The sequence below is a fragment of the Oncorhynchus gorbuscha genome, linkage group LG12, assembly GCF_021184085.1.
Source record: "Oncorhynchus gorbuscha isolate QuinsamMale2020 ecotype Even-year linkage group LG12, OgorEven_v1.0, whole genome shotgun sequence".
NCBI lineage: Eukaryota > Metazoa > Chordata > Actinopteri > Salmoniformes > Salmonidae > Oncorhynchus > Oncorhynchus gorbuscha.
Window position 1 is genome coordinate 23,406,547 of NC_060184.1, and position 18,766 is coordinate 23,425,312.

The 18,766-nt window shown below is 43.0% G+C and overlaps 1 protein-coding gene across 1 annotated transcript in view; it reads left to right on the forward strand.

Annotated features, from left to right (window-relative positions):
* LOC123990726 (mannosyl-oligosaccharide 1,2-alpha-mannosidase IA-like) overlaps positions 1 to 7,616 on the forward strand; it is a 171,708-nt gene extending 164,092 nt beyond the window's left edge. Inside the window, exon 12 of the mRNA XM_046291536.1 lies at positions 4,474 to 7,616. Coding sequence (XP_046147492.1) covers positions 4,474 to 4,600 — 127 coding nt within the window. The 3' untranslated portion in view covers positions 4,601 to 7,616. The remainder of the gene's footprint in view (positions 1 to 4,473) is intronic.
* Positions 7,617 to 18,766: the final 11,150 nt, after the last annotated feature.

Sequence of the window (18,766 nt, forward strand, 5' to 3'; positions counted from 1 at the left end):
ATTACCTCGACTAACCTGTACCCCCGCATATTGACTCTGTACCAGTCACCCCTGTATATAGCCTCGTTACTGTTATTTTACTGCAGCACTTTAATTATTTGTTACTTTTCTATTTTCTTCTTTTTTTACTATTTCAGTTTATTTTAGTAAATACTTTCATGACTTATTTTTCTAAAACTGCATTGTTGGTTAAGGGCTTGTAAGTAAGAATTTCACTGTAAGGTCTACCTACACCTGTTGTATTTGGCACATGTGACAAATAAACTTTGATTTGATTTGAAGTAAGTACAGTTTTCCTCAATAAAGTAGCTATCAGCATAGTCCGAGCTAGTAAGAGGGGGAAAATGACATCTAAGATCTGCTCTAGAATTTCATCACACCCTGAAAAACAGACGTCTCTTTATGTTGTATTCCTGACATTCAGTTTGTTTGAACACTTCAAAACAGATCAGAAGTAGAAAAATGTCCTTCCCCCACTGAGTACTCTACCTCTGTCTGTGCTGTGCCTGCGGGCCTCTGAGGAGAAACTACTGACGTCCTGGGTGTATTGTATTGTCACGGCCGGCTCAGACAGACAGGCAGACAGTGTGCTGTGGACTACAGGGACCTCAGCAGTCTTCTCAGAGATAGCAGCAGTCACACACAGAGATAGATAAGAGGAGGCGGCGGTGGCAGGCAGGCAGACAGACAGAGCGCTTTTACTGAGCCCATTATACCCCCCCCTCTCAATTCAATTTCTCTCTGTCTCCTCTCCACTTTCACCATTGATAAGAGCAGAATGCCTGAGGAGTAGATGGACTATAGAATGGTGTATAGATGGATCTGTCTTTTTTACAGTCTAATCCTGGTCTGAGAGAGCATTAACCCCCCACTCTATGGGTTCTGTTAAGTGTCATTGGTGTTGTTTTGTTTCTATTGAGGATCAGTGGTGTTTTGTTTCTATTGAGGGTGAGTGGTGTTTTGTTTCTATTGAGGGTCAGTGGTGTTGTTTTGTTTCTATTGAGGATCAGTGGTGTTTTGTTTCTATTGAGGGTGAGTGGTGTTTTGTTTCTATTGAGGTCAGTGGTGTTATTTTGTTTCTATTGAGGATCAGTGGTGTTGTTTTGTTTCTATTGAGGATCAGTGGTGTTTTGTTTCTATTGAGGGTTTGTTTCTATTGAGAATCAGTGGTGTTATTTTGTTTCTATTGAGGGTCAGTGGTGTTGTTTTGTTTCTATTGAGGATCAGTGGTGTTTTGTGAGGTGTTTTGTTTCTATTGAGGGTCAGTGGTGTGTTTTGTTTCTATTGAGGGTCAGTGGTGTTGTTTTGTTTCTATTGAGGGTCAGTGGTGTTATTTTGTTTCTATTGAGGATCAGTGGTGTTTTGTTTCTATTGAGGGTCAGTGGTGGTGTTTTGTTTCTATTGAGGGTCAGTGGTGTTATTTTGTTTCTATTGAGGATCAGTGGTGTTTTGTTTCTATTGAGGGTCAGTGGTGGTGTTTTGTTTCTATTGCGGGTCAGCGGTGGTGTTTTGTTTCTATTGAGGATCAGTGGTGTTTTGTTTCTATTGTGAGTCTGGTGTTGTTTTGTTTGTATTGCGGGTCAGTGGTGGTGTATTGTTTCTATTGAGGATCAGTGGTGTTTTGTTTCTATTGAGGATCAGTGGTGGTGTTTTGTTTCTATTGAGGATCAGTGGTGTTATTTTGTTTCTATTGAGGGTCAGTGGTGTTATTTTGTTTCTATTGAGGATCAGTGGTGTTTTGTTTCTATTGAGGGTCAGTGGTGTTATTTTGTTTCTATTGAGGATCAGTGGTGTTTTGTTTCTATTGAGGATCAGTGGTGTTGTTTTGTTTCTATTGAGGGTCAGTGGTGTTATTTTGTTTCTATTGAGGGTCAGTGGTGTTATTTTGTTTCTATTGAGGGTCAGTGGTGTTGTTTTGTTTCTATTGAGGGTCAGTGGTGTTGTTTTGTTTCTATTGAGGATCAGTGGTGGTGTTTTGTTTCTATTGAGGATCAGTGGTGTTTTGTTTCTATTGAGGGTCAGTGGTGGTGTTTTGTTTCTATTGAGGGTCAGTGGTGTTGTTTTGTTTCCATTGAGGGTCAGTGGTGTTGTTTTGTTTCTATTGAGGATCAGTGGTGTTGTTTTGTTTCCATTGAGGGTCAGTGGTGTTGTTTTGTTTCTATTGAGGGTCAGTGGTGTTGTTTTGCTCCCCTCTTGTTGGAACCTTGTCACAGCACTCTGGTGTGACCTTATAGAGAGGTCATGGGCTCTGTGTCCCTGCTCTTCTTTGTGTCCCCGCTCTGCTCTGTGTCCCTCCCCTGCTTGGCACTGCTCTGCCCCGGGGCTAGGTACGGTAGCCACAGCCACGTCACCATGACACAGTGAGATAACAACAAGCTGCATGCAGGAGAGAGGGAGAGAAAGAAAGGGAAAGCGGGGTAGGAAGATGAAGAGAGAGATGGAAAGATGATAGGTTCAAGGTTGGGCTAGAGTAAGGATAAGAGGCTAAGTGAGGGAGGGAGACTTGCTTGACAGAAAAGTTAAATATGTTTTCACCCTCCTGTGCATTTAATAACTGTGCAGCACTTTGATGTTGGTGTTTATTTTCCTTTTGTGGTCAAACCCCCGGGCTAATCTGCCTCTGACTGATGCTGCTATGAAACGCTGTGTGAGTCCCACCGCTTAATAGAGCCGTTCAAACGTCTGTAGTATTTAATGGTGGTGGAAAGTGATGCAATTTGGCGAATAGGGTCTCCAGATCCCAGGCCTCCCCAAATGTCTTGTTTACTGATGCTTGCGAAATCCATCTATTAGACACTGGCTCTCCCTCACTCCCTACTTTCTTCCACTCCATTTTGTTCTGCTTCTCTTTACCTCTCTCACCCTCTCTTCCTGTCTCCCCTCTCCTTTCTCCTCTCTCCTCCCTTTCTCCATTTATTTCTGCCTCATAGCCAGGGTCCTCCTCCTTCCTCTCTTAGAGTGAGGTCACATTAGTAATGATGACTCTGACAACAGTGTATATCTGGCTGATTGCTTTGCTGTCTCCTCCTGTTCCTTCCCAGAGAGGTGGACTGTGCTGTGGGCTTGTTTCCGTGGTCTACTGCATTAACATGTTCCCCCAGATCAAATACTAAGCACTTGTCAACATGAAGGGGCCCAAAAGCCCTCCCGATGTTCACTTTGTTCCCAGTATTAGGACACGAGACACTGTTAAAGAGGGATGCTATGCTGTGACTTAATGAGTTATTTTACTTTTATTCATAATTCCTAGTGTAATGCAATGGGGCTTTGAGTTTTGAGTAATCACTTGAGTTCTGAGAACACTGGGGGCTCACTGACTGTGATGGACTCAATGTTCCTCCCCCTAGCTGTTTCTAGATCTGGTAGGTCAGGTGTGGTTTAACTGTTGGGAGGAGTGCCTGGACTCTCCCACCCACGGCCTTTAATCATCCCTGTAACATCTGGAGCCACCTCTCCTTTCTCTCCTTGTCTCATTCTCCATCTTTATTTATTTTGGTTTCATCTTTATTTAACGAGGCAAGGCAGTTAAGAACAAATTCTTATTTACAATGACGGCCCACCAAAAGGCAAAAGGCCTCAATTAATTAAATAACTAAATATAGGACAAAACACACATCACGACAAGAGACACCACAACACTACATAAAAGAGAGACTTAAAACAACAACACAGCATGGTAGCAACGCATGACAACACAGCATGGTAGCGACACCACATGGCAGCAGCACAAAACATGGTACAACATCATTGGGGACAGACAACGGCATGAAGGCAAGAAGGTAGAGACAACAATACATCATGTGAAGCAGCCACAACTGTCACGAGTGTCCATGATTGAGTCTTTGAATCTCTCTCTCTGAACATGGAGTGGTGTCCGCAAGGTCACCGTGGGGACTCGGGGTGGGCATGGCGTAATTTGGTTGCAACAATTGTCACCTCTGTACCTGATTAAGGACGTGTAGGGTATAGATCCACCTCCACTCGTCCCCCAACCGTTGGTTCTGGAATCAACTTTTCATTTGCGACCGGTTCACTCACAAAAACTTAATGCCGAGTGCGAAAGCTTTTGGCATGCGGTGACCAAGCTGCTGTTTTCTGCCAAAGGAAACAGAAATTGTTTAGTCTTTTGTCATTTTTATTTATTCATTGATTTGCATTGTTGGCTTGGCTCTCCCCAAGCTTGGCAGGGAAACATTGGCATGGGAGAGCTCCTGAACTGGTTGTTCCCTGAGTTGGTTTTGGGACGTGTCTTCGTTAGACCACCCCCGGCCCACCGCCGTCTCTGACACTCTCAGACATCTAGTAGATGTTGTCCATGATTGCATCAGTCAGAACTCAACTAGGACTTGAGGTTGTTGGTTTAAGTAAGTGGTCGGTCTGAGGTCCTCATGTTTTGTTGATCACATATGAGTGTTTGCGCTAAGTTGAGTCTCTCTCTCTATCTATCTATCTATCTATCTATCTCTCTCTCAGATACCTGTACCTGCTCTTCTCTGATGATGACCATCTTCCCTTGGAGCACTGGGTGTTCAACACTGAGGCCCACCCCCTCCCTGTCATTAGGAAGGAGATGACAGACAAGCCCAGCCAGCTGGAGTAGAGTGGTCCTCCTGGATCCCCCCCTGACCCCTCCCACCACCAAACTCCTCTACCCCCTCCCCTTCTGAGCAGTGGGCGGAGCTGTCTCTTACTCCTCCCCCACCATGGGTGGAGCTCACTCAGGCAGGCCGCTTCCCTGGCAGACTGGACTCTCCTGTTTTGGAGTCCCTGACCAGACCAGATGGAACCGGACCGGCTGCCTGCCTCTCCAGAGCCAGACTGCCCCCTACTGGGGACTGGGAGGAACCACCTCATCCAAGAGTTCTCCTCTTGTCATCTTGTAAAGATAGTCTGCATGCTCCCCCCTCCCAGTGCTGTAAATCTACCCTCCTCTGTGAGGAGAACAGGACACTGCGCTGTAAGATTTGCTGTCACTCCAAAAAAAGCCATACTGATTTGAAGAAAGCTTTGTCATTTATTTTCTTTCGTTCTTTCCACCATTTGAGGTATGTGTTTGTGGGTGTGACTGACAATAGATCAATGTCAATCAACATATCACATTTGTGTCGTTCATATCGTAAGTATGATTTTAGTCACACTTTAACAATGGACCATTTAGGTGGATTTCTGTTTAAGACCCAGAGCTTGGTTCTCACCTGCTTGATAGTCAAATCTTAACTAGTGCCTTTCAGTCTAAATGGTCTATCAAATAAGCAGTTCAGGCAAATGGCAAGGTTTTTAATTGAAACCGGTAGGTAGGTACCATCATTGTTCAGATGGCATGGTTGATTGAGTGCTTTGTCACCTCCTCTACCACACTGCCATCTGGTGTTGAACACCAGTAATACACCTGTCCAGTCAGATGAGTGTAGCAGGTCAACATAGAGTATTAAAGGAGATGAAGTACCTTGATGGGAAAAGACCTGCACTGAGAACAACCTCTGTTTTTAAAGAAGTAGAAATGTTGACTATCTATCTGTTCCCTTCCTCCTGAAGTATGGAACGTGTGGACAGTAGAGTTAATTCCTTCTACCAACATGTCATCAATTCATTCAGCCTTGTCCCCCACCCCCATCATCATGTTCCTTTGTTTTTTAATTGACAAAGTTGACATGTGCTTTGTTTTGTTTGTTTGTTCCTTTATTACAGGTGGTAGAGACATTAATCCATGTGATGTAAAATAGTTGCTTTGCTGTTAATTTATTCCATAGTACATAGGAAGGAAGGTTTGGCATCAGGCACCTTGGTTGCACTGTGGAGAGAATGGGCCCTGTGTTGTTGTTTAGGTGGATTATTCGGGAGACGGGAGGGAGACAAGGGCAGAATCAGACCAAGAATTTGGGAGTCAATCATATGTAACGAATGCATCGTATGAATGTACCATCAAATGTGAACTGAAGATTATTTTACCTTTTTGTTGTTCTAAATTTGTTTGTTGAGATGTATTTTTTGTTCCTTTCTTCTGGACAGCACAAAATGCTGAAACAATGTGTCGTGGTACCCAGAGCAATCTATTTAAAGAGGTGGGACATTGAGGTCCCTGCATTATGAGGCATTTACATGACACCCCAACATTCTATGGCAGCCATGTTAGTTCCCCATTTATGTTGCATAGGGAATATTTAAATAATGATATGTAACAGAATGTCTAGGACAAGAGATATTCCAAATTCGTAGTTTGCCCAACTCTCTAAAATATATGGCTCTGGTGGTACCAATCAGAGGAAGCTGTTAGTCAGTTCAGAAGAAGAGGAAGCACAAAGAGGAGTTGTTTAGTTGTGTTGAAATGCAATGAGAAGATGCAAGGAAGGTTGTATGTCCACTACACTGATGGCATACACTCACATATGAACATACATGCTGAATACTGTATGAAGACCAGATGATAAATACATCGAAGTGGTCACACTGTACATGCATATCGTATTCAGAACTACACACTACACACTCACACGCTCCAACACACTTATGAACATGGAAGCTTATGGACACTCAGAAATAGATTTTCAGGTGACCACAGGACCCATCAAACCACTCTGTTGTCTCATCATAAAGGCAAAGTTAAAGGGGAGCGGATTTGTATCAATCAAACTAGGTCTCGTGGTCCTGTTCTTCTGTAGTGTCAATCTTTCACAGTCAGGGGCCACTGATGTCCACATACAGTACATCTTATTGGGAAATAAACGGGGTAGGATCAAGAGGTCTTGAAGAAGGGCCTTCGTCATGGTTGAAGTCATTTTCTTACATTAGAGGATAGACCAGACAAGAGGTTTGAGAAGCTGATATCAGCCCACTACTGGAGCCAAACTCTGCTTTCTACAGCATTCTTTAAGACATAATAATAATACCTGTTTACCTTACTGGAGGAAGCAATGTTAATGAGAGAAACTGTGATATCCATGTAGGCTGACATCCCTACTACCTAGTTCAGTTCGGTAGCCATTCCGGCTCCAGGGAAGAGCGTCACTATACACTGTGATACACTGTAGATATGAAATTGCTGCATTCACCATCTCTGCACTGTCGGAGAGCCTAAGTGGTTCTCCTGACTGTTGCAGCTTTAGGGAGCAGCAGAGATTACTCGTAGTGATACTGAGAAACTTCAAGTCGCTGTAAAATGCTAACACATGACATATGAACCATTTCCTTTCATCTTTGTTTCAGATATGCAGACTAGAAGACGTGCTGTTTATTTCAAATTGACTTTGTGGTTGAATATTGTGTTGATGATCTCTCACATTACAATGCCTTTTATTTGTGAATCTCTTGTTAATGGTTTTGTGAAACAACCTCAAATGTAAATGGTACAATAATGCTGATAATCATTCCATTGCACATAGTTTATTTTGGTTTACATTTAATAGTTTATATGCAAGTTTAATTTTGTGAGGAATTGTTCTGTTCTGTTTTTTTGTGTGTGGTTTGTTATTGAAATGTAAATATTCCATTCTGGCAAATATGCCATTATACATTTATATAAATCTTATGAGCTTAAATGATATTAAATGAGCAGCAAAATGTTTCATAAACTATATTTGTTACACTTCTATTGTGAATAAAACAATCTTTAATATCAAGCATTTTTGGTGTTTTCATTCTGAAATGACCTCGACATCATTTATATTAGTGCTTCCAGACCAGGTCAAATGTGTCTGACGGTCAATATGTGATTATCAGAGGAAATTCAGAACTGTCTCACACTCAGAATTCATTGAAAATCTTAGATTTGACTGCCTCCCTGGCTTAATTTTCTATCTGTAAATTTGTAATGATTGGGATACAAACCACTTCCAAGTGAAACTGTGTGTATAGCTATTATCCACTAGGTGGCAGAAGAGTATCAAAACCCTTTCAGTGTTAGCTTTTGTTGGCACAAAAAATATATATATATGTTTGGATAGTTCCATCTGTGCCACTGACTTAGTCGGGCTTTAATTCCAGTTTGTCTACAAATTAATAATTTATATGTTGGCTTCACATCTCCATCTCAATCAAAACGATCAGTTAAAGAATAGGACTAAATTAAATCAAACTTTAAATGACGTTTGATTTGATTTTTGGTTGAGATTGAGATGTGAATAAATATAAATGATTAATTTGTAATCAATCAGAGCTTGAAACCCTAGAACTAGGTATTGTCTATTTTAGTTGAATTAAAACAATAGCTGTTGATGACTTTACAAATCCTATATAGGCCTAAATAGCATTATTGGCAATATATGGGTGATCTGTATGATCATGTTTCACTTGCTCTGTTAAACCTACCTTTTGGAATAGAGCGCCGCAGTGGAGGTGTCATAACACCCATAAAACCTAGCGGTCGAAAAGAGAAATTTACATTTACATTTAAGTCATTTAGCAGACGCTCTTATCCAGAGCGACTTACAAATTGGTGCAGAAATGGTTCCAGTATTTTTTCCACCGCAAATTTTTCCCATTGGAAATTTTATAAACACTTCAAATAAGGTCTGTGTTTTGTGTAGGCTTACTCTGGCGTGACGTTTTGATAACCATAAAAATCTCTCTCGGACAAGGTGACTTTTATCAATATAGTCCGAATGTAAGCTTGTGAGCATTGTTCTTAGGAGGCTAATGAATGTTAATTGTTCAGGGACATGTAGACCAATAATAGAAATGGTCGCTATTTCTCAAATAATCACTTAATAAATTGAATTGAGGTCCATCTAAAGCTAGGTAATGTACTGTATACAGTTGTGAACTAAGGACACAGGGTGGTAGCACAACCAAGATATACACAGTAATAGCTATGAGGGATTTTATCTATCCCTACACTGAACAACAATATTAAACATGCCATATAAAGTGTTGGTCCCATGTTTCATGAGCTGAAATAAAACATCACATAAATGTTCCATACACACAAAAAGCTTATTTCTCTCAAATTTTGTGCATAAATTTGTGTACATCCCTGTAAGTGAGCATTTCTCTTTTGCCAAGATAATCCATCCACCTGACAGGTGTGGCATATCAAGAAGCTGATTAAACAGCATGGTCATTACACAGGTGCACTTTGTGCTGGGGACAATAAAAGGCCACTCTAAAATGTGCAGTTTTGTCACACAACACAATGCCACATATGTCTCAAGTTTTGAGGGAGCGTGCAATTGGCATGCTGACTGCAGGAATGTCCACCCGAGCTAGAATATTGAATGTTCATTTCTCTACCATAAGCTGCATCCAACGTCATTTTAGATCATTTGACAGTATGTCCAACTGCCCTCACAACCACAGACCACATGTATGCCATCGTGTGGGCGAGCAGTTTGCTGATGTCACCGGTGTGAAAATAGTGGCCCATGGTGGCGGTGGGGTTATGGTATAAGCTACAGACAACGAACATAATTGCATTTTATCAATAGCAACTTGTCATGGTGTCTCTGTGCATTCGAGTTCCTGAGGCCCATTGTCGTGCCATTCATCCACCGCCATCATCTCATGTTTCAGAATGACAATGCACAGCCCCATGTTGCAAGGACACAAATACTGGAAGCTGCATACTCACCTGCATACTCTGCATACTCACCTGCATACTCTGCATACTCTGCATACTCACGAGACATGTCACCCATTGTCACCCATTGAGCATGTTTGGGATGCTCTGGATCGACGTGTACAACATCGTGTTCCAGTTCCCGTCAATATCCAGCAACTTCGCACAGCCATTGAAGAGGAAGGGGACAACATTCCACAGACCACAATCTGATCAACTCAATGCAAAGGAGATGTCACACCAGATACTGAATGGTTTTCTGATCCACTTTTTTTTAAGGTATCTATATTCCCAGTCATGTGAAATCCATAGATTAACGCCTAATTTATTTATTTGTAGTGACTGATTTCCTGATATGAACTGTAACTCAGTAAAACCTTTGAAATTGTTGCATGTTGCATTTATATTTTTCAGTAAAGTTAACTATTTCCAACCTAGACCAACTAAATGTCTCTTTGGCCATATACTTGATATTTATAGCTGATTATGTATGTATATTAGTCCTTAGTGAGTGTTTAATACTCATCTTCTGTACCTCTAAAGACTTGTCTACCTCAATGTCTGTTGTTCTACACATTTTCTATTATTTGTTGTTTGTTTTTGTGTGTTTTCTGGAGAGGTGAACCTCTGAATTGAAATACTCATTAAACATTCGCCCAGGAGGGAAAAATATGTTTATGCAGTATCACTGACACCGCGGGGCTGATATGAACTGTGCTCCAGCAGGGGCTGCTATGCATCAGTGTGTTGCCGCTCCATGGGTAGTGCTCTAATCTGGCAGCCACAGTCACACAGCTGTTGGAGCTACGGGGATTGACCAGGATTGCAGGCATTAGAGAGGATTAACCAGCATCCAGCAAAACTACTACTGATACAGTATATTGGAAATGCATTATTTTAGGCCTGATGTGAGCAATCAAAAGGTTATGAAAACAAACTAAGAGACAATTGATGTTAAGTGAATACCTAAAAGTGAATTTTGGGACTTTCTTCAGTTTATTGATGATGTCCAGTTCTCCTTTTTCAGATACCCATTCTCCTTTCTCTCCTCTGCAGTCTAAATGTCGACTTGATTTATAACCGTCTAACTGTTCTACAGATCAGAGCCACCAGGGAAGCCACTCTCTTTAATTTTCTCCATGTTCTGAATATTGGTTAAAAAAAAAATACAAGACACTGCTGGTATTGAAATAGCTACGCAGAGAGACATTCAGTATATCATCTGCTGAATGTGTATCTTATTTGCAAATTGCTTTTTGAAGAAGTCAATTTCATGTGTTTTTCCTTTATGCAAATCAGCATGGAGCTTATTCTGTGTTTGCTGTCAGGTTACAGCCCGTGTCCCACTGAGTCTGGGATGAAGCCGAGGATGCTTTCCTGTGGCGTTCCTATTGGATGAGGCTCCGAGAAGGAGTGGGGAGGACAGGGAGGGAGGTTGCTTTTTGAGGGAGGAGTGTGTACTGTGTGGTTTCTAGACCAGAATGGCTAAGGCTCAGTTCACACCATGACACAGCAGCGATCTGAGAGAGCTAATAGAGTTCAGAAGATTATTGGGACGACTTGGGGGAAATGAATAGATTATGCACATTGAGATGACTCATGCTGCCTGGCAGGCAGCTCTCATGTAGGTTGGGGATTTGTGTGTTGGGACTTGGGGATACGTGTGAAGTAACTGTCAGTGTTTTATTAGAGGTCTGTGCTTTACTGTCTCTGTTGTTGTCTATGAATATTACAGTTTTCATCTTCGTCCTGTGTTCTGAGCGCCTAATATAATCCGTCACAGCCTTCCAGTCTCTGCAGGACACACACATGCAGACACACACACACACACACACACACACACACACACACACACACACACACACACACACACACACACACACACACACACACACACACACACACACACGCCCTCCAGGGCACACGATCCATCCTAAACAGCATACTGGGTACTAAAACACCCCAGGGCTCTCTCCATCTGTTTTAGCTTCAGTGCTTTTTTGAACCTCTGCCCTGTGCTCTAGAGGACAGCATACTAAGATTATCGAAGGGACCAGGAAGAGAAAGGATAAATAAACAGGGAACAGTGACATTTGATGAGACCTTGGTGCCTGACAGATAAATTAAATGCCTATTCATGTCTTAATATTTGATGACTGTTCTGCTATAATGTGCTGAGAAATGAGAGACAGGGAGACCTTATGTTTTATTTGGACCAAAGCAGAAGATTCTGCTGGAAGATGTTCTGAGCACAACTTTCATTTGACCATGTCCGCCCATGGGCTGTTTCAGCCCAATCAATTATTGGAGTGATGTGTTAATTGGATGAGTTGAGTCTGCAGCTCTATCATGGCATCAATTAGCAATGACCTCATCTATGTCGACAAGGGGCCATAGACAGGGTGCGTCGCAATGTACATTCAAAATGAGTGGAGTCACGAGCTCAGATCACAACTCACAATCAGTCCTCCTCTGACTGTCAATGAGAACAGGGTACTGAGAGACAGACAGAAGTATGTTTCCTTACAATACCACCTTAACCAATATTAAAAGTTCCACTCTAACTCTTAAGGTTGGGGACAAACCACCAGCTGAGTAATTGACACAGTTCTCCAGTTAACGAGATAGATGGTGGTGCCAGTAGTAATTAGATGATGACCAGATTCACCAGACTTCAGCTAATTGTCCCCTCTGAATGTGATGAGTGGGGAGAGAGCTGTGTGTCAGGGCACCGTGTGAGCTGTTCCGTCCATGGAAGAGATGGAGGAATGAGACCGTCACACTTGTCTTGCTGACAGACCCCAGATAGTGTGCCAGCTATAAGGGTGGGCTACGCCTGTGGTTGTGTGTCCTAGATATTGAAGCAACATTGTGGCATTCTGCTCTGACCATAGTGTTGGAATGGCATGCATCATGGGCCAACGGCACTGCTGTCTGTCTGTCTCTATCTCTATATCTCTCTCTCTATATAAACTCCCTTTTTCAGGGCCGTGTCTTTCAATGATAATTCATAATAATTCAAATAACTTCACAGATCTTCATTGTAAATGGTTTAAAACACTGTTTCCCATGCTTGTTCAATGAACCATAAACAATTAATGAACATGTACCTGTGGAACGGTCGTTAAGACACAAACAGCTTACAGACGGTAGGCAATTAAGGTCACATTTATGAAAACTTAGGACACCAAGGAGGTCTTTCTACTGACTCAGAAAAACACCAAAAGAAAGATGCCCAGGGTCCCTGCTCATCTGCGTGAACGTGCCTTAGGCATGCTGCAAGGAGGCATGAGGACTGCAGATGTGGCCACGGCAATAAATGGCAATGTCCATACAGTGAGACGCCTAAGACAGCGCTACAGGAAGACAGGATGGATAGCTGATCGTCCTCGCAGTGGCAGACCACGTGTAACAACACCTGCACAGGATCGGTACATTCGAACATCACACCCGCGGGACAGGTACAGAATGGCAACATCTGCCCGAGTTACACCAGGAACGCACAATCCCTCCATCAGTGTTCAGACTGTCCGCAATAGGCTGAGAGAGACAGGACTGAGGGCTTGTAGGTCTGTGGTAAGGCAGGTCCTCACCAAACATCACCGGCAACAATGTTGCCTATGGGCACAAACCCACCATCGCTGGACCAGACACAAAAAGTGTCCTTCACTGACGAGTCGCGGTTTTGTCTCATCAGGGGTGATGGTCGGATTCGCCTTTATCATCAAAGGAATGAGCGTTACATAGAGGCCTGTACTCTGGAGCGGGATCCGATTTGGAGGTGGAGGGTCCATCTTGGTCTGGGGCGGTGTGTCACAGCATCATCGGACTGAGCTTGTTGTCATTGCAGACAATCTCAACGCTGTGCGTTACAGAGAAGACATCTTCCTTCCTCATGTGGGACCCTTCCTGCAGGCTCATCCTGACATAACCCTCCAGCATGACAATGCAACCAGACATACTGCTCATTCTGTGTGTGATTTCCTGCAAGACAGGAATGTCAGTGTTCTGCCATGGCCAGCGAAGAGCACGGATCTCAATCCCATTGAGCACGTCTGGGACCTGTTGGTGGAAGAGTGGGGTAACATCTCACAGCAAGAACTGGCAAATCTGGTGCAGTCCATGAGGAGGAGATGCACTACAGTACTTAATGCAGCTGGTGGCCACACCAGATACTGATTGTTACTTTTGATTTTGACCCCCCCCTTGTTCAGGGACACATTATTCCATTTCTGTTAGTCACATGTCTGTGGAACTTGTTCAGTTTATATCTCAGTTGTTGAATCTTGTTATGTTCATACAAACATTTACACATGTTAAGTTTGCTGAAAATAAACGCAGTTGACAGTGAGAGGATGTTTCTTTTTTGCTGAGTTTATATGTGAGTTTAGCAATCCTTTTATTTTGCTCTCTCTCTCTCTTACTCTCTCTCTGCATGTTTCATGTCATCCCCTAAGGAGACCCAGTGACAGACTCTCAGAGAACATAGAATGCAAGAGGATAATTAATATGCATGCAATTGTCCTTAGAGGGTGTGTGTTTGTTTGCAGTGGTTAAATTGAGCAGGAGCTACCTGGAAGCGGGTTCCTGCACCATGAGTCAAATATTTCCCCAATATTCCCTAACCCTACTTTCATGTCCACATCCATGCTCAACCCTCACACTAACCATAACCTAACCCAGGCGTGTTTGTGAGTGTTAGTGTGTGCGTGAGCGTATGTACGTCCATCTGCTTCATAATGTAGCAGATTTGGTGAAAGCTAAGAGTGGCAATGTCTTACACCAGGGACCTGGCACTGGAACAGAGCCTCCTGACCTGTTGGCAGCATCACACAGTGCTGAGTAATGCTACATGGTCCTATCATCTTGACATTTGCCCAAAGTGCAGAGAGCTGTACACATGCATTATTCATCGCTGTGTAAGTGTCCCTTGTAGAACAGGAGGCTGGTGAGGGGAGGACGGCTCATAATAATGACTGTAATGGAGTATTATTTGATGCCTTTGATACCATTCAATGAATTCCATTTCAGCCATTTACTATTAAGGTGCCACCTGTGCATTGTGGTGACATGACATACAACCAAATATTTCAGCGAGGCGTGTGCACACTGCCATATTATCATGAAAACATATTTTTTTGCACTTAATTCTTAATTAATATGATGCTCCCTTCATATTTAAGTGTGCTTTTTAACTGAAAAATGTGTAACCGAGGGTCATACCGAGGGTGTCTCCTCATCCCTGTCAGGAGACCATGCTATGGGGAGTTGGACCCTGTGACGGTTGCTTTGAAGTTTGACGTCGTCCCCTGGTGTGTCACAGGAGAGCCTCCTCTGCTCACACAGACCTACAACAGCTTTGGTGCTGAGAGGACTGGGGCTGTGTAAGGAAGTACCACAGACAACAGTTCGGGACTGCTCTAGCTACTATTTTGATTATATTTATTCTGTAATTAGGTGGGGGAATCCCCCATGTCCCACTCCCAGCAACATAGATATTGTTAACCTGTACGTACACATGTAGGAATGCATTGGCTGTGTTATGGTGAATCTTCATTAGAGGAGTAGTGTGTTTCATTGCAAGTACATTTTCCCCCAAATAATTGTATCTCCCAAGATGATTTTCATGACTAGACAATCTATTGTTATTATGGGGACATGTGTCATATTGTACGTTAGGCCAGAAGAAACGCTTGAATCCATTTATGACCAAAAATGCTGCGAGCATAAAAACGATTTTGTCAATGCACAATGCACTGTATGCCCTCTCTATCAATCAAGCAATCAAACTGCATCTATATAAATCTCGAACAGTTCCCAGGAACCTTGTAATCGGGGAGGGTGTGCATTATATTGAGTATGCCCTTCTCTTCAGAAAGCCCCAACTTGCTCTTCCATAGAATGTCCTTTTTCAGCAATCCTCTAATTAACCGTACAATACCCTCTCCAGGCAGGCACCATTAGTAATGGTATAGGAGATTCCATCTCTCTGGTACTGGCCATGGACAATGCTTGCCCTTTGGATAGTATAATCAATCCGACATAGTTTGCTGTTGCATTGTAGTTTTTTACCACCCTTGAATAAATTCACTGCAGATCACAATCCTGATGTGATGGGATTCTTATTAAAACTGAGTGATGTTAGGAAACACATTTTCTTCATGCTTTCCTGCTATTACATAACGGTTAGTGCTATCCGAGATGTTTGGGACTTCCCTACCCTTAACCCTATCCCTAACCGTAACCCCTACCTTTAATCATAACCCTTACCTTAACCTTTTACATTTCAACGGCAATGACGTGACGTCAGAGTAAGGACGTCCCAAGGATGCCATTTAGGCTGTTCCATCACATAACCTCTCCCTTGCAAATGAATGACACAGAGCCATCTGGAGAAAATCAAAGGCAACCTGCCCAGACATGACCAGTGGAATCCTGATTACCTCTGTGTTCAGGCCTGGCCCGAGAGAAATGAGCTCTCTCCATCACTGGAGTGGCTGTGCTGCTGACCAAGGTGAGGTGAGATGATTGCTCAGTTCGATGAGTATCACTGGTTCATGCAGGCAGATGAGGAAGGTGGATAAGTAGCGTTGATGCCACTCTCTAAAGGCTCTTAGAAGCAGCTGTACAGCAGCAGTATATCATCTTCAGTACAGGGCCTTTTCAGTCAGGCACTGGGAGAGCAGCCATCGTCTTGGCAATCCTTCCACACCCTTTGTGTGCTGCCTCACCCGAGAGGTTGATCAATTGCATTTAACCAGAGGGCAGTGGGGTCAGTTGTTGGAGTATGCTGGGGTTAGTCTGTGGGTGCTGTAAATGTCAGCACCGGGACAATGATGACAGATGTCACACCTGTCTGGTGCAAACCACTGGAGCTCACATCCGGAGGGAACTATCACAGCACACAGCACACAGCACACAGCACACAGCACACAGCACAGACTAACTGATGAGTCCACAAGATTGAAGCAGGGACCCCATGAATCGTCTAGAGGTCCTGGAGAAAATGTACAGTGTACAAGACTGGAAAGGCTGGAGAAATGTCTGCCACTTACTTTTTATGTTAACACCGTGACCTTTCAGGGTCAGCTGTCACATGAGTTGATGCTGGAGAGACGAAGCAGGTACAGGGAGTCAAACATTTAATGAGGAACGGACATGGAACGAGACAGGAACAGCGTCAGCAAACTAGTAATACAGACAAAAAAACAATTCATGCAGAAGCGGGGAACAGAGCAAGGGAACTGACAAATATAGGGGAGGTAATAACAGATGATGAGGGAGTCCAGGTGAGTCCAATATTGCTGATGCGTGTGACAAGGGAAGGCAGGTGTGCGTAATGGAGGATAGGAGATGATAGGCAGTCTGGCACCCTCAAGTGCCCGGGGGGGGGGGCAGACATGACACCAGCTGCAGCACATTCACAAGCTATTGGCTACCAACGGATCTGTGCAGTACCAATCAGACTGTCCTATCGTCCAAGGACCGAGCCAGGTCCCTCCTATAGAGAGAAATATTGTAGTAATGGTGTCTTTTTGTAGGCACTAACTTCACCATGACTCGTCGGTCAAAGCCGTATGTGTTTTTGGAGGGTTTTTGGATATATGCAGAAAATAAGGTCTGCGGTAAACACAGACTTAGGCGATCTTATACGTTACATTCTATGAGATTATCAGCTAACCTCACTTTTTGTGAATTTTGAAGCATTTACATAATCACATTAAGAAAATAAAGGCTTCATAATTCATAAAGGCCATGTTAACTGTGATATTATCTCATAAGCTTGTAGTCTATTAAACTCAGACCTTATTTTCAGTGTTTATCCCAAATACCATTCAATCCCCCACAGGAATGTCTGAACGAACCAGAACTAACTCATTTCCTTTTTAAGGACTACAAGCTGGTGAGCTCTATGGGGAAATAAATGCAGAAAATAAGGCCTGTGGTTAACACAGGCTTAAGAGATCTTATACGTTATGTTCTGTGAGATAATCTTTATCAGCTAAGATCACTTTTTGTGAATTTTGATGAATTTATGTAAATCACAATAAGCACATAAAGGCTTCATATTTCATTAAAGTCATGTCAAATGACTTGTATAAGCTCTCCTAAGCCTGTGTTAACCTCAGACCTTATTTCAGCATTTATCATAGAAATCACATTTCTGTTTTTTAGGACTACAAGCTAGCAAACTCTAACTCTGTTCCATTGTAACAACAACACTGGCTAGGGTGCATGACTGTTTCTGCAATTGGGAATGCTAACATGACAGAAGGCAATGAATCATTACGTCTGAATAGTTGCATTATTCCTTATTTCGAGCAAAACCTACTGCTAGTGAAGACTCCCTGATGTTTCTGCTCTAATGTGATGAATAGGACTGAATCATTGTGACTACTGAATGGGCAGTGAGCGATGTCTGACATGCACGGGATGGATGTCCCAGAGGAAACGCGTTCTCTATGGAAACCATCACTACACTTCCATCAGTTGATTGAAGCCTCTTATATCCCACAGTTTTCTTATAGATATACTGTAGATTAAAGTGGTTGGCCATAATGCAGTATATTCAGCCCAATACCATGTATACTGTACTGTGTTGCTGTATCAAAGCTTAGTGGGCCTAGTGTTTCGCGGTTATGGCCTTCCTTATGTTTGATTTCCAATCCACACGTTAAATGAATATGAAAGGAAGAGTCTTTGAAAGTAATCTAGTTCATCACGAGGAAGCAGCAAGTTAACCCATGACTAGCTTGTCTATCTCTGTGTGTGTGTGTGTGTGTGTGTGTGTGTGTGTGTGTGTGTGTGTGTGTGTGTGTGTGTGTGTGTGTGTGTGTGTGTGTGTGTGTGTGTGTGTGTGTGTGTGTGTGTGTGTGTGTGTGTGTGTGTGTGTGTGTGTGTGTGTGTGTGTGTGTGTGTGTGTACTTGCGTGCATAGAATAAAAACCCTCTCCCTTGTTGGAACCCTCCTTTTAGAGAATAACAATGAAGTGCAGTTCATCATTCCTTTTTCTGCTCTAGACAGAATCCGTACTCCCCGGTGTGTCTCTACTGCACCAGAATCCATACTCCCCGGTGCATCTCTCTACTGCACCAGAATCCATAATCCCCGGTGTGTCTCTCTACTGCACCAGAATCCATACTCCCCGGTGTGTCTCTCTACTGCACCAGAATCCATACTCCCCGGTGTGGCTCTCTACTGCACCAGAATCCATAC